The following is a 16100-nucleotide window of genomic DNA, read 5'->3' as shown; positions in this document are numbered from 1 at the left end:
GTGATCTGCTTTGTTAACTTAATATTTCATCCTGAATAGTGTCCCACACTGTTGTTTTCCCAGGTGTATGGAGGTATGATTGACATGCAGCACTCTGTAGGCTTAAGGTGTACAGGTCCATGCTATTTGTTTCCTCTGACATTATTGTTATCATCTCTCAGTTCTGTTCCCTTGTGTTGATGAACTATAATTAAGCACGCTGTAACTTTTCACAGCAATTAGTTCAAGAGGGATCTAGTCAAGGAAACGGTGACATAGCCAGATGCTCTGGAACCCTGTGATTGCTGGCTGTCATGTAGGGACATGGGCTCTGGAAATAGGCTAGGTTCATGAGGACAAGTACCAGACTCTGGAGAAGGTATTTGGCCAAAGGGAGGCTGGGGACTGAGTATCTGAGACCCAGATAACTTTTTTAAAAGAGTTCAGACTTTGAAGCAGAGGCTGCAGAATGAGGCAGTCTGGCTAGAACCCAGGATGGGGAGCTATCAGTGTGGTAATGGAGCAGATAGAGGTTTTTCTGCGGTGTGGTAGCATGCAGATGCCGGGCAGCCTAGGCTTCCCCTGGTGCTTTCACTCTCAGGTCTGCTTAAGAGCAAAGGTGATCTGAGGGGTTAGTCCAGGGGCTTATTATCAGTCATGGCGGGCCCAGAGGACCCCAGGTTCATTCCAAGCCCCCAAGTGGGGAAAAGGTAGAGGAAAGGTTGAGTAATGGTCAGGGCTCTTTCTAGAAACCCTGACCCTTTTGGTACTGACCCAGGAACCTGGGTGCACCAGGGGTGAGGAATGGGGTGTGGGGAGGAACTCCAGTGGAGTGAATCTGCTTGTAACTAGCTGGATGGAAACCAGGCTGTGGTCAACACAAAAACACATGGAAGGAAAGGAAAGGCTAAGGAATTACATTTTATGATCCGAGTCTTGCTAATTATATCCCCCTTTCCATCCTTTCCAGAACTTGAGGTTTATGTCTAACACTCCTGGCTTTTAGAGGCAGGAAGATTCTAACCACCTCTTGTTTTCATGCCTATTGATGCTGTTTTCCTTGGTTTTGCTTCTGCCAAATTTGCAGTAAATAATAAGAGTTTAGGCTCGCAAAAGAGTATTAGGATTATAATAGAATAAGCCAGGGAAGATGGTGAGAAATTACAGAATTTAGAAAGACTAAGCTGAGGTATAGACTCAGGAAGATGAGGATCAAAGTGGAGCAAAAATGTGTCCCCTTTGTTCCACAGTCGTGCTTATGCAGAAAGAAGGAGGTCTGAATAGTCATTATCCTGTTTGGGATTTTGTTGTAACTGGCTCCCTTTCTGAGGGGAGATGCTACTTTACAGAAAATACCGTTGATTTTCTGAAATTCAAGTTTGATTGCATTTAACTAGATGATAATATATTGTGATCCCCAAGAGTTAAAATATTAATCAACTATTTGAGGCACTATAGTGAACAATAGAAAAAATATCCCTGTACTTGTGGAGCTTACATTTTGGTGGGGGAGACATAAAAGACAAAATAAATAAGATACATAATATGACACGACCTGGTAAGTCCTTTAGAGAAGAGTGAAGGAAGGATTATACGTATGTGTTGGGGGTGTGGGTGATGGCTATGGTTTTAAATAGAGTGGTTCAGGGAATATCTCAGGAGTAGGGTATGCAGAAGGTGACAAGTGAAAAGACTTGAAAGCCGGGGTACTACAGCAAACTGTTTGGAAATCTAGATGCAGGGCATTCCAGGCAGAAGGAATAACATAGACAAAGGTCTTTAGGTAGAAGTTTGAGATACGTTTGCGGAAATGGAAGGAGGCCAGTGTGATGAGCAGAATGAAATGTGGATATAGTAGATAGTGGGGGCTTCATAGGCCGTTGTAAACACTTTGGTTTTACTCTGAATGAGTTGGGAAAGCAATTAAGGGTAAGCCTTTGGAGGATAACCTGGGGGGTTTTGAGCAGAGAAATGACTTGACTGCCCTGCCCTGTGTTTTAACAGGAATACTTTGGCTGTGTTGAGAATAGATTACAGAGGACTAAAAGCAAAACAGGGAGACCTCTTGGACTTTTCAGGAACCCAGGTGAGAGGTGATGGTGGCTTGGTCCTGAGTGTTAATTATGGTGTTAGCAAGACATACTCAAATTCTCAGTATGTTTTGAAGGTAGAACCAATAGGATTTGTTGACTGATTAGACATGAGATGTGCGAGAAAGAGTAGTCAAAGATGACTCCAAGGTTTTTGACGTGGGGGGCTGTGGAAGGAGCAGTTGGAGGGGAGGATATGCAGAGGAAAATAAAAATTCTGTTTTCAGCAGGTGAAATCTGAGACATCCAAGTGGAGATGTCAGTATGCGGTAAAATATACAGGTCTGGAGTTAAAGAGAGGGGTCCAGCTAGAGATGCGGGGATTGTCAGCACACAGGTGGTATTTGAATCTGTGGCACTGACTGAGACCAGCAAGGGGTGAGATAAGGAGACCCTGGACTGAGCCCTGGGGGGACTCCAGTGTTCACAAGTCAGGGGTCTGAGGAAGAATCTGCAGAGGGAAGGAGGAGTGTGGTTGGAGGAAAATGAGGAGAGTCCTGGGAGCCACATGAAGAAAGTATGAAGTCGGAGGAAATGACCAAATCTGCTGAGGAGGATGGGAAATTGAATTTAGCAGTGTGGAAGAGATCTGGACGAGAGAAATCTCAGCTGAACCGTGGGATACAAAACTAGAGAGGATTGAATACAGTATGGGAGAAGAGGAATCAGATACACAGCATTTATTTATTCATTTATTTTTCTTTCTTTTTTTTTAAATTAACATATAATGTATTATTTGTTTCAGGGGTATAGGTCTGTGAGTCATCAGTCTTACGCAATACACAGCGCTCACCACAGCACATACCCTTCCCAATGTCCATCACCCAGCCACCCCATCCCTCCCACCCCCCTCCACTCCAGCAACCCTCAGTTTGTTTCCTGAGATTACAAGTCTCTTATGGTTTGTCTCCCTCTCTGGTTTCATCTTGTTTCATTTTTTCCTCCCTTCCCTTATGATCCTCTGTCTTGTTTCTCAAATTCCTCATATCAGTGAGATCATATGATACTTGTCTTTCTCTGATTGACTTACTTCGCTTAGCATAATACCCTCTAGTTCAATCCACGTCTTGCAAATGGCAAGATTTCATTCTTTTTGATGGCTGAGTAATATTCCAGTGTGTGTGTGTGTGTGTGTGTGTGTGTGTGTGTGTGTGTGTGTCTGTCTGTCTGTCTTCTTTATCCATTCATCTGTCAATGGACATCTTGGCTCTTTCCATGGACATTGCTGCTATAAACATTGGGGTGCATGTGCCCCTTCGGATCACTACATTTGTATCTTTGGATAAATACCCGGTAGTGCAGTTGCTGGGTCACAGGGTAGCTCTATTTTCAACTTTTTCCAGAGTGGCTGCCCCAGCTTGCATTCCCACTCCCACAGTGTAGGAGGGTTCCCCTTTCTCCACAGCCTTGTCAACATCTGTTCCTTCCTGACTTGTTAATTTTAGCCATTCTGACTGGTGTGAGGTGATTACCTCATTGTGGTTTTGATTTGGATTTCCCTGATGCCAAGTGATGTTGAGCACTTTTTCATGTGTCTGTTGGCCATTTGGATGTCTTCTTTGGAAAAATATCTGTTCATGTCTTCTGCCCATTTCTTGATTGGATTATTTGTTCTTTGGGTGTTGAGTTTGATAAGTTCTTTATAGATTTTGGATACTAGCCCTTTATCTGATATGTCATTTGCAAACGTCTTTTCCCATTCTATTGGTTGTCTTTTGGTTTTGTTGACAGATACACAGCATTTAGATAACACTTTCAATTTTTTTTTTTTCTGAACATGAATGCAGAACAAGGGGTTATTATGTGTTAGGATGAAGGGAGGTTTTTTTTTTTTTTTTTTTAGTTAGTGTGAAGATGGCAGGAGTTGCTCCCACCCCCGGCCAGGTTAGGCTGTAGCACAGGCGGTAGGCGGAGCTGGTCCCTTCCTGTTGCAGCTGTGTGCAGCCTCAGTCCAGGTCCCCTCGCCACCCTTCAGCTTTGCAGCCTGGCCTGGATTATCCTTGTCTTCTGTAGTAAGAGCTATGGCAACATGCTAGTGTTGGCTGGCATCATCCAGTGCACAGAGAGGGACGAGTTCTTCTACCGGGAGAGATGATAGCCAACCTGCCCCTCTGTAGCCATCCCAACCCATGCAAGGTGCTGGTCATCGGGGCTGGGGACGAGGGTGTCCTGCAGGAGGTGGTGAAGCGTTCCTCCATGGAGTCTGCCTGTGGTCCAGTGTGAAATTGACAAGGATGTCATTCAGGTCTCTAAGAAGTTCCTGCCAGGCATGGCTGTGGGCGGCTGCAGCCCCAAGCTGACCCTACACGTGGGTGATGGTTTTGAATTCACAAAACAGAACCAGGACGCCTTCGATGTTATCATCACTGACTCCTCAGACCCCGTGGACTCTGCCAAGACTCTCTTCAAGGAATCCTATTACCAGCTCATGAAGGTGGCCCTCAAGAATGAGGAGTGTCGTCTGCCAGGGCGAGTGTCAGTGGCTGCACCTGGACCTCATCAAGAGATGAGGCAGTTTTGCAAGTCATTCTTCCCTCTGGTGACTTCCACTTACTGCACCATCCCCAGCTACCCCAGTGACCTGATTGGCTTCATGCTGTGCAGCAAAAATCTGAGCGCCAACTTCCAGAAGCTCATGAAGCAGCTGACATGGAAGCAGGTAGAACAGATGCAGCTGAACTACTACAACTCTGATGTGTACCAGCAGGCCCCATCCTGTCTGAGTGCACTGCCCAGGCCCTGAGGGATGTGAGCTGAGCCCGCTGCTGCTGCCCATGCTGCCCAGGACCTCGGGCCAGGGAGCCTTGGGGATGGCTGGGCGTGACAAGTGCAGGACAAGACCCCTTGCCCCACCGGCGTGTCCACCAAGCAAATGTTACAGGCCCCGGGATGCTGCCTGGTGTGCCCTGCTGGGCGGACCGTCTGTCTCTCTCTCAATGTGGTGGTCAGCCCCCAAGCCTATACCAGCTATGTACAGGAATAAAGAAAAGATGGCAGGAATTTCTGTTCGTAAGGTGATGGAAATTAATCCAATAGAGAGAGAAAATATGATGATGCGGGAGTGAGAAAGAAGGATTTCTGGAATGACATCCTTGAGAAGGCAAGAAAGGGATGGAATCTGGTCCCTATGTGGAGAGGTTGGACACCCCCCATGGCTATAGAGATAGTTCATTCTTAGAAGTAGGAGGAAAACCAGTGTATTGGCCACCCAGGTGGAATTAGTTCAGTTACTGGTATTCAATGGGTGTTACTGGTTTATGGCTTTATGCTAGTAGGAGCTTGTTGAAATTTTTTCTTGATTGCTTCTTATTTACCAGTGAAATGAGAAGCAAAACATTAGCGAAGATTGAGGAAGGAAGAAGAGATGAAGAGACCTAAAGGGGGAGGAGAAGGTGTCTGAGAGTGAAAGCTCTGGGAAATGCAGTTTGATTTCCTGGCAGCACTAAGAGCCCACTTGAGGTTCACGGTCATGATGGGTGTGTGCCTTCCCCATTCAAGTACAGCTTTGGAGAACAGGTGTACAATAGGCAGTGAATTTGATTTAACCAATTTGGGGGTTTCTTTAAGTCAGTTCGGTGAAGCAAGACAAGGCTAAGAGAGTTTTAGGGTCTTTGCCAGAGATGAAGGACCAGGGACATGAGCAGGATGAGGCAATAGGATCAGGAGAGTTAGACCTTAGTGGGGTTTGATAATTTTTGCAGTTGGGGTATTGGAGAGAGTGAACTGGAAAAATAGGAAGAGGTAGTTGGAGAGTCAGGATCTTTCTAACTAAGGGAGGAATCACAGTAACCAGTACAGACAAGGTCTGGGATATGTGCATTGGAATGAGGGTCTGGGGCAGGGTAGAGTTGCAAGGACAGGGTGTTGGAAGGTGTGGAGATGGAAATCCCCAAGAATTATGTCAGAAGAAATGTCTTGGAGGGGTTGACAGTGAGGCAGGGCTTAAATCTCTAAGGAATGAGGGGGAGTGACTCAGGGATCAGTAGATGGCTGCCAAAGGAGATGACCAGAGAGGTAGGAGAGAAATCTGAAGAATGGCAGGATAGAAGCTAAGAAGCAGATGACATGGGTGAGTAGTTCTGGGTGTTGTGTAGGGATCCAGTCATAGCAGGATTTCTCAGCCTCAGCACCACTAACATTTTGGGCTGGGTTTCTCTTTGTTGTGGGAGCTGCCCTGTGCATTGTGGGATGTTTAGCAGCATCACTGGCCCCTACCCATGGGGTCCATCTCCCCAGCAAAGGTCCCTCTCCCCAGCAGTGACAACCACATACGCCCAGACATTGTTAAATGTTCCCTGGGAACAAAATTGCCCTCATTTAAGAACCAGTGAGTTAGATGAATACTGAAAAAGCATTAGGGTCACTGGTGTCCTTATGTAGAGCTGTTTCTAGGGAGTGCTGGGGATGCCACTCTCACCCAGTTTGGAATGGACTATGGAATAAGCAGGAGAAAAAAATAGGAAATCCTGACTTCTCTTTCCAGGAGCTTGACTTTGAAGGGCTGGAGGATGAGCAGTAAGTGGAGGAGACTGAGAACCAGAGATGCTATCCTTCCGTCAGATGGAGCCCTGAGCAGCTTTAAATATTGATGAGAAGGATCTGTGTGAGGGGAACAACTGACTCTAGAGGAAAGAGTGGCTTTGACCTGAGCTGTGGAATGGTTTGTAGATGTGGAGGAGTCCACGTTCTATGGGAGGAGCAGTGTCTCCAAAGATACAGGAACAGCAGGTGGGTGTTACTGGTTTATGGCTTTGTTGGAGAGAAGCAGAGGGAGTTCTCATCCAACCGCGTCCATTTTCAGCTGCTGAGAGTGAAGAGAACAGAGTGCTGGGGTGACGGAGGAGTGGGGAGGGAGTTGGTGCTTTGAAGCAGTTGTGGAGAGTGGGAGGAATGGAAGACCCATCTGGCTTGGAAAACCGAGGAAAAGTACTAGGATGTCTGGGCAGTGGTGAGGGCCTGCGTGGGGGCCAGTGAGCCTGAATTACAAACAATACCAGCCTGCCCTGCTCTGGTTTCTCTGGCAGCACTCAGACACCCAAGAAAGCAGGTCGCAGGCTTCGGCCCCCAGTTGGGGCTTTGCTAGATGGTCCTGATGGAAAGTGCAGAATATTGGCAAGCTTGGGAAATGTGACCTTACGGGAGGAAGGGAGGCAAGGAAACACGAATCTGCAGATTGTCTAGAAAAAGTCATGGGGCCTCTGAGGTCACTGGGAAATGAGGAGGAGATGTTAGTTGTGGTCAGAAAGGGGGATCCCTGAGGAAGTGGGTTTGGAAAGAGAATTTTTCAAGTGATGACAAGGTCCAGGGTGGGACCATGGAAGTTAGTGCGTGCAAGGGAGGACATCACTAGTGTCAAGTTACTAAGGGGCCCAGGTGGCCCAGTCATGTCTGTGGGTGCAGACATCGTTCTGGATGAGGGAGAACTTGGAATGGGGAGGGCAGTGTGAGTCAGGGGCCGGATTTTCCACAGACAGGGGCAGTAGGAGCTGCCAGGTAGGAGACAATCGGCTCTGGGACGCTCAGGGGCTTACGCTGCTTGCATGGACCGAAGGGGCCAACAACACTGGGGACCAACGGTCTGGCCGTGACCTCTAGAATAAGGTGAATGTCAGCCTTACTTCCTTGCCCCGACCGTGAAAGGTACGAAAGAATAATCAGAACCAGCTGCCCGTAGGTCTGCATAGTTTTGTTTCCAGGCTTTGTTTCAAAGTCGTCAGTCAAGTTTTATTTCAGAGTGGTGTCCAGGATCTGTTTTAATCTCCATCTCCCCCTCCCCCAGAAATCCAGACTTCATTTTGGTGATTTCTGGCTTAACTGGCCCTGAGGCAAATGAATTGGTGCTGGGGCTATTGAAGGAGATTATGGTTTATTTTATGGACAATCCAGAGTCTGTCTGGCTAATTTCAGAAACCCAACCAAAGTCCCAAAGGTCTGCCTCAAGATCCTAGGATCTTCAGAACCTGGAAGACTGGGAATAAGGCAGGACCCTTCTTCTCAAGCATTTCTTGGATTTGTACTTGGGTCTCCTACAAAGAAATAGGACAGCTTTGCTTTGTGGCTTTTGGCACTAAGTTCACCAAACTAAAAGAGAAAAGGAACTCACCAACAAAAGGAAACCAAACAAAGGAACATGGATTTAGCAAAAGAACTCTCAGAAGAAGAAATGAGACCAAAGATAGGCGAGTAAGAACGGCTGAATTGGCCCATTTGCTATGGTAGGAATTCACATGGCATTTCAACTTTGAGAGCATTTCTTGCATTCAAGAGCAAAAGGTGAGAGAATGTGTACTTTGCCTGAATATGGAGGGAAGGGGACCTACTCATTTGCTCTATGTGGTTGATTCAGAAGCTACATTTGTGGATTTGTTAGGGTTGGAGGGTATGAGCAAAAATAGGCTAGTATGCAAAGTCTCAGTCAGAAATTTCTTTCTGAATAATCACTTCTTTGGAATGCAGAATGTATTTTCCCAGAGAAACAGTCATAAATGGTGATTGGGCTTCTAGGCCCAGCCAGGCCAGACCAGCTAAGGCCAGTTTAACGCAGAGAGTTAACAAAATTATCATTCTGTACTAATAATCCTCTGGAACACTCCAATCTTATTTTTTCCATTATTACTAAAATTTTAGAATAAATGTAAAGTCCAGAGTGAGTGTGTTGAGTGGAAGCTTGTGGAAAAAATGCTTAGTATGGTGAGTGAATGAAAGTAGGATTGATTTTTGAGTTATGTTAGATTTTGAAGCAGTGTTCTAAAACTTGAAGACAGTTTAAAGGGAAAAGAGCTTATCAGCTTCTATATTCCTTTTGTCTTTTCTACTAAGTAAGATGAACTTTTTTTTTTTTTTTTTAGTTTGGAAAGGTTCAAGCCCTGGGAGAGAGCTATAGAAGCCCATGCTGCATGAGACTGTTGTAGAAAGGAATATCGTTATTCCAAATGAGTTTAAATTTTTTAGCTAGAAGGATTACATATCAACCAGGGTATTAAAAGAACATGTTGGGGGCGCCTGGGTGGCTCAGTCAGTTAAGCGTCTGCCTTCAGCTCAGGTCATGATCCCAGGGTCCTGGGATGGAGCTTGCATCAGGCTCCTTGCTCAGAGGGGAGCCTGCTTCTCCCTCTCCCTCTCCCTGCTGCTCCCCCTGCTTGTGCTCTTTCTCTCTCTCTGTCAAATACATTAAAAAAAAAAAACAAAAAAAAACGTGGATTTGCTCATGGAACCACAGTTGGGAATCTGGAGGTGATATGGGGGCCAGGACAAATACCAGAATCATAGAGGGACCAATATAATAGTTTTCCAGAAGGGGTGGGGTTAGAGTAGAAGTTGGACATAGACTGAATTCTGAAAATGGAGACATTGACCCTGGAGTATTAATCTCCAGGAATATTACAGAATGAGATTTTTAAGCAGATGGTTTGTGAACGTTAAAAAAGGAAAGGTTATCAGGAACCAATGTGAGTTCAATAAAAATAAGTCCTGTCAAACTGAGTACATTACCTTCTTCTTTTTTTTTAATGGGGGGTGATTATAATGGTAGAACAGGAGAAAGCCACAGACATTTTTGTGTTTTTTTAATTGAAGTATAGTTGACACATTTTTGCAAGTTTTGATTTTAGCAAATGATGTGAAAAAGATTGCATTTAAATACAGAATGAAGAAATGTGGACCTAGTGAGAGTATACTTATCTGGGCAATTGATTTTACCAAGACTGTGGAACAATGGTAGAAATCAATTCCTAGAGGAGACAAGAATCAATATGAATTAAAGTAAGCGCCTGCTCCCTAATTCACAAATATCTGCTGCCTAAGTACAGATTGTAAGAGCTGAGGCTAAATGACTGATCATGTGAAAAGGCTAGGTATTTGCCTAATTAAACTTAGTATGAATCAAGCTTGTAATAATAATGTCAAAAAGTTAATGCAAGTCTAGGTTGCATTCATACCTATGTGTCCAGAACAAAGAAAGTACTGGGCTTCTCCTGTTCAGTATCAGTAAAGCCACCCGCCATTCTGGGTGCTCCATTTTAAGGGGAGGGGGCATGTTGATTCGAGAAAACCAACATAGGAGTGGATCCTGACACTTAGGCAAGAGTATGACATCAAATTTAAATATTTGATGATAGTAATTGGTGGATGGAGTTGCAAAATACAGTATTAAGACCCATGAATAGAAGGTATATACAGGCAGACAGTTCATTTCAGTAGAAAGACCTTCTCATAATTGGAGTACCTTAATTCCTTGGAGGAGTTTGAATATAGACAGACTGGGTAACAATCTAGGCAGATGATGTATGCTTGAACCGGGACACGTCAGTGGGGATGGGAAGGAAGGGCATACATGTTTTATGTGTAGCAGGACTTGGTAGCGGAAGGCAAGCAGGGAATGAGAGAAAGACAGGATGTTTCTGGGAATATACCACCCTAGTAAGTTATATGTGGCTCACTGATGTATCTGAGTTGCTTTTGTTTTATTTTTTTTCCCCTCCTGTAACCTATCATTATCATCAGCCAAATTTCCTCCTTGTAACAGTGTTCATTCTGCTGCTTTTATTCCCCTATTTTCAGAAAGCCTTGACTGAAATGCCTTGTGAATTCTTGCCCCACAGAGTATCCCATTTGAAATTCAGTGAGCTATCCATTATCTGGGGAAATGTCAGAATTAATTTGACAAAAGCAGGCATGAGGAAAGCAGGGAGCCCTGGGCATTCTGAACAAAGATGTGATATCAGTATTTACCATGGAACTCATTTGATTATAAGTCATCTAGAAGCATGCCACAGTAATGGCCAGAAAAGCCCACAGAAGCAAAAGAATTTGAGTTAAAGTTGAGAGTCTGCTGGTAAAAAACCTGACTGTGCCATGACCTAAAAAACAGCATTAATGGAAGAAGTTGTAATAAAAATTTAAAGAGAAACACAGAACTTGGCAGAAATGTATACGCAGAATGAATTCACAGGATTCCTGGAAAATTGAAAAGGAGAGACCTGTGGGATTTCAACTGTAGCTGCCCCCCCCATTTTGAATTTGTAATTAATTTGGAGGGCTTAAGGGCTTTGGAAAGATGATTTAAAATCCCTTTATTTCTGAAGTCCTACTAGTTAACCCTGGCTTTCCTTATTTTGACAAATAATAATAAAAAGTGCATCTTTACTATAAGCCTCAAATGTATTCCTTAAGTCTGTCTCAGTTAAAAAAAAAAAAACGAAAAGAGACTATAAGATATGCTTTTACTCAGAAAACTCTAATGGCTCCTTCAAAAGGAAAATGCATTTACAGTTCCTTCTCCCAAGTCACTTTTTGAAATGTAGATTAATGTGGCCTGACAGATTGTAATAACTACCAAAGAGCATTTTCATTAATTATAAGGAGCAAACCAATAATATAGATCTTTACAATGTTAGTATGAATTAGAATAGATCAAGTTGAGACCATACTTGTGGCTGGAGTAAAATTTGACTGCTAAGTCCAAATCCCCTAAGATAAAAGCACATAATGAAAATGTTGACAGACCATTCAGGGATACTAATGGTATCATCAGCATTTCATGGTTTTTCAGTAGTTGTAAGTGTTTTTAAAAAGTAAATATACTGTCTTGTGAAATAAGAAGGTTGAAGAAGAGAGGTGAATGAGAGGAGGCACTTTTGAGACTTTGATTCAGTGTTTTTACTTAAAAGAAAATTTTTTTTTTTTTTTTGTAAAAGAAAGTCATTCTAAAAGTGCCCCCAGGAAGCTGAGTACAAGATGGAATTCCAGGGAATTAGAAGCCTTCTGTCCCTGTGCAGTTCTGCTCTTGGTCCCCTGTGGGAAGTTGCTTTTTCTTTTAGGACCCCGTCTCCTCATGTAAAAAAGCAGAAAAATCAGCCCATTTCCTCACTGGGGTGTTGTTCCATGACTGCACGGTGATTGAAAAGCATTTTAGCTATCTTAAAAGCCTATTCATAAAATAATAATACGGTAAGAAGTCTTATCTAACATTTATGGATGTTTATAGTTGGCAACACAGATTGCAGGTATGGGGATGGCCAGCCTCAAAGTGACCACAGCCCAGCATTGCTCAGCCCAGCCATACCCCAGCCCTTCCCCTTTGAATGAACTCACACTGTGTTGGCATCAGGAATCGGTTCTCTTCTCCCTAGAAGAGCACAGAGGGGCATTTTGTTTTGTTTTTTCCTCACATATTTTTTATTATTTTCTTAATTATGTTAATAACCATATGTTACATCATTAGTTTTTGATGTAGTGTTCCATGACTCATTGTTTGCGTATAACACCCAGTGCTCCACGCAGAACGTGCCCTCTTTAATACCCATCACCAGGCTAACCCCCCCACCCCCCTCCCCTCTAGAACCCTCAGTTTGTTGCTCAGAGTCCATACAGAGGGGCATTTTTGACTTACACTTCTGAGGAAAGTAGTTACAGGCATTGGTATCTACCAGATTATCTGTGGGGTGAGAATTAATCCTACTCAGCAATGTTATAAAATATCAACGGTACAGTCTATCAATAAATAAATATGTCAGGCACTTACCAACACTTGCTAATAGGATTTTCAATTGAACTAGAAGTAAGAGCTGTTTAAATTATGCACTATTTTGAATAAACTCCCATCAGCTTCACTAAATTTTGCTTTAAAATTTTCATTTATTCATTCATTTAATATTTATTAATCAATGTGCTTCAAGGAATACCAAGCAGTATATCTCAGTGTTTCCCCTCAAGGCCAATAGTGGGGGTACTGTTACCTCTGTCCCCTGCACATTGTCTTATTAATTGACAAATGTTAGTCCTGCAACTGATGCTGATTAGTTGTTTCAATGAAAGATTATGAGGCAATGTGCAGTGTTTGATGAGTTCCAGCGGCACTTAAATAGAAGTCTAGAGGAGCTTGGTTAGGATCATAGTTCTCAACTCTGTGCCTCAGCATTCCCTAGAGAGCTCTTTTAAAAAGTGAAGGTCCAAGCTGACCTTCATGTGCTGATTGTGCTCTTGGTTAGAACCTGAATATGTTTATATCAAGTTTACGAAGGTGACTCTCATGTGCAGCCACTTTTAAGAACCATTATCTTTGAGAATTCACGTTTGTAATTTTGAAGGCTGTGGTGGTATATGGCTCAGCCCCGAAGGGTACATTTCACTAGGTCCTGAAATCCGTACTAAAAGGTGCTCTAATCCAGAAAACAATAGGATATATACATACGTACACACACGTACATACACATTCAATTGTGTATGTATGTATCTGTATCTATATATATACACACACACCAATTTATTAAACAGACCTAGGGGCGCCTGGGTGGCTCAGTCGTTAAGCGTCTGCCTTCGGCTCAGGTCATGATCCCAGGGTCCTGGGATCGAGCCCCACATTGGGCTCCCTGCTCCGCAGGAAGCCTGCTTCTCCCTCTCCCACTCCCTGTGCTTGTGTTCCCTCTTTCACTGTGTCTCTCTCTGTCAAATAAATAAATAAAATCTTAAATAAATAAAAAATAAACAGACCTAGCTGAAGGAATTGGTTTATGCAGTGTGGAGTCTATTTCATAGAGCATGCTGGCCAGAAGAGCAGGCTAGGAACTCTGGGGCAGGGGTGGCTCCTGCATTCCGTAAGGAAGAACTTCTTTTTCTCAGAGAAGCTTGAGGATTTTTTTTTTTAAGACCAGTCAACTGATTAGGTGAGTCTCACCTAGATCACTGAGGATAACAACCTTTCCTTTTGTTGTTGTTGTTGTAGTAGGAAATATTTAATTTTAATTTTATTTTTTTAAATTTAAATTTACTTAGTCAACATATAGTAGTACATCATTAGTTTCTGATGTAGTGTTTGATGATTGGAAATATTTTAATCTTGAGTAAGAATAACGATCTTTGTAGGAGCATTTAGTGAGAAAGTTGCCAAACTTTTTGTTCCACACACACGTACAGAGAGAGATACCTGTATGTATACATATATACATATAGAGAAAGAGAAAGCAAGAGAGAGAAAGATTTATTATACAAATTAGCTTGCATGGGGGCACCTGGGTGGCTCAGTTGGTTAAGTGACTGCCTTCGGCTCAGGTCATGATCCCAGGGTCCTGGGATCGAGCCCCGCTTCAGGCTCCCTGCTCGGTCAGAAGCCTGCTTCTCCCTCTCCCTCTCCCCCTGCTTGTGTTCCCTCTCATGCTGTCTCTCTTTCTCTCTCTCTCTCTCTCTCTGTCAAATAAGTAAATAAAATCTTAAAAAAAAAAAATTAGCTTGCATGATTGTGGATGTTGAGAAGTCCCCTGATCTGCTGTCTGCAAGCTGGAAACCCAGGAAAAGCCAGTGACATAGTGTCAGTCTCAGTCCAAAGGCCTGAGAACCAGGAGAACCAACGGTGTGAGTTCTGGACCAAATCTCAAGGCTGGAAAACCATAGGGCGGATGGTGTAAGTCCCAGTCTCAGGCCAGGAGAAGACCAGTGTCCCACCTGAACAGTTGGGCAGACTCTGAATATTTTACAGTGCAGCTGCTACTTTAATAACCAGTTTGTGATGTAAATATTTAAGATCACTTAAGTCATTAAGAGTGCTTTTTTAAATGGCTTGTATCATACATTTTATTTTTGTTTTTATTGTTTTTAAAGATTTTATTTATTTGAGAGAGAGAGAGCATGACAGAGAGAGAGCACACAAGCAGTGGGGAGAGGCCAGAGGCAGAGGGAGAAGCAGGCTCCCCGCTGAGCAGGGAGCCCGATGCGGGGCTCGATCCCAGGACCCTGGGATCATGACCTGAGCCGAAGGCAGACGCTTAATAACTGAGCCACCCACGCGCTCTGTATCATACATTTTCTAATAGAAATATGTCATTATAACCTTTCCTTTAAAGTCAACTGACCGTACATGTTAACCACATCTACAAAGTACGTACCTTCACAGCAACACCTAGATTAGTGTTCGACTGCATAACTGAGTACTGAGCCTAGCCAAGCTGACGCACAAACCTAACCATCCCAGTGGCTGTAGTACAGGAGAGTATCCTAACCGCATGAACCAGTGAACGGAAGTGGAAAAGAGTAAGATGTGTCCAGTTTGTATTGAGTGTAGAGTTGATCTAGGGTAGTTGGAGGAGATGAAGTTAGATAGTTTAAGGCCCAGTGTAGCAGTACTGGACTAACTAAGGGTTTGGACTTTTGAGCTGAGAAGACAAAGCAATGCTATAGCAGCACTGCCCAACAGAATTTTCTGTGATGATGGAAATGTGCTGTCTCTGTGATGTCCGACACCGTAGCCCTTTCGCCACATCTGGCTGTGGAGACACTTGAAGTGTGGTGCTGGTTCAGAAACCTCCTCGGGACCTTCCTGGGTAAAATCTGAAACTGACCCCATGCATGAAGGGAAGGAGAGACTGAAGAGAGAGGCCACTCCAGATCCGGACGTGGTAGGTTTAATAAGCAAGGGAACTTAGAAGGCTTATCTTGGGCAGCCTCAAGGCAGTTAGATCTCCACCACTGCCCCCCGCCCCCCACCACCTGCCAGAATCTTAAAAGTTTATATAGAGGCCTTAACTGTGTTCAGTCATACAGAGCGGCCAGATGGTCTGAATTCCACATCACTGTCTCAAGGCTATGTCCTTGGGGCAGCTTCCCTGAGCAGGGAAGGTGAGTGGAATGCGCATTCCAAGGACAGAGGAGGGGGTGAGGAGCCTCCAATTGCTGGGGTCCAGCTCCAGGGTCAACCAGCGGTCACGTCCTCTCGATGACCTCCCCTACATGTGACTAGGGACACAGAGGAACCGCATTTTTGTTTAATTTTAATTGACATAAATTCAGTCGCTCCGCAGGCTCGTAGTTACGGTGTTGGACGGGGCAGCTTACAGAGCGTGGATAGCATGGCAGTCTGGCCGGAGCGTGCGGGAGGCACCGGAAGGAGCGGAGGCAAGCAGTCAGTCCAGTCAGCGGACCACTCTGACAGCGCCAGGCGGCCGGGCAGTGCGGGAAGAGGAAACGAAGGGAAGACAGCTGGGAGGTGAAGGACAGAGGAACCGAAGATAATCTTACTTCCCCCTCCTCGGCCACCTAAGC

The 16100-nt window shown here is 44.2% G+C and overlaps 1 protein-coding gene and 1 pseudogene across 3 annotated transcripts in view; both read left to right on the top strand.

Moving 5' to 3' along the window:
• Positions 1 to 16100, top strand: part of ANO6 (anoctamin 6) — a 185659-nt gene that overhangs the window by 72099 nt on the left and 97460 nt on the right. The window contains exon 1 of one of the 3 annotated variants that reach the window (XM_025883242.2): positions 6630 to 6797. The exons of the other annotated variants lie outside the window; for them this stretch is intronic. Within the exon in view, the coding sequence (XP_025739027.1) occupies positions 6738 to 6797 (60 nt within the window). The 5' untranslated portion in view covers positions 6630 to 6737. Of the gene's footprint in view, positions 1 to 6629; positions 6798 to 16100 lie in introns of those variants that run through there. 3 annotated transcript variants of the gene reach the window in all.
• On the top strand, positions 2589 to 4847 carry LOC112832516 (spermidine synthase pseudogene; annotated as a pseudogene).

This window comes from Callorhinus ursinus, unplaced genomic scaffold (genome assembly GCF_003265705.2).
Source record: "Callorhinus ursinus isolate GAN/ISIS: 27379988/994484 unplaced genomic scaffold, GSC_fseal_2.0 scaffold44, whole genome shotgun sequence".
Taxonomy (NCBI): domain Eukaryota; kingdom Metazoa; phylum Chordata; class Mammalia; order Carnivora; family Otariidae; genus Callorhinus; species Callorhinus ursinus.
The sequence above is the reverse complement of the archived record's forward strand: the minus strand, read 5'-3'. Positions and strand labels throughout refer to the sequence as shown.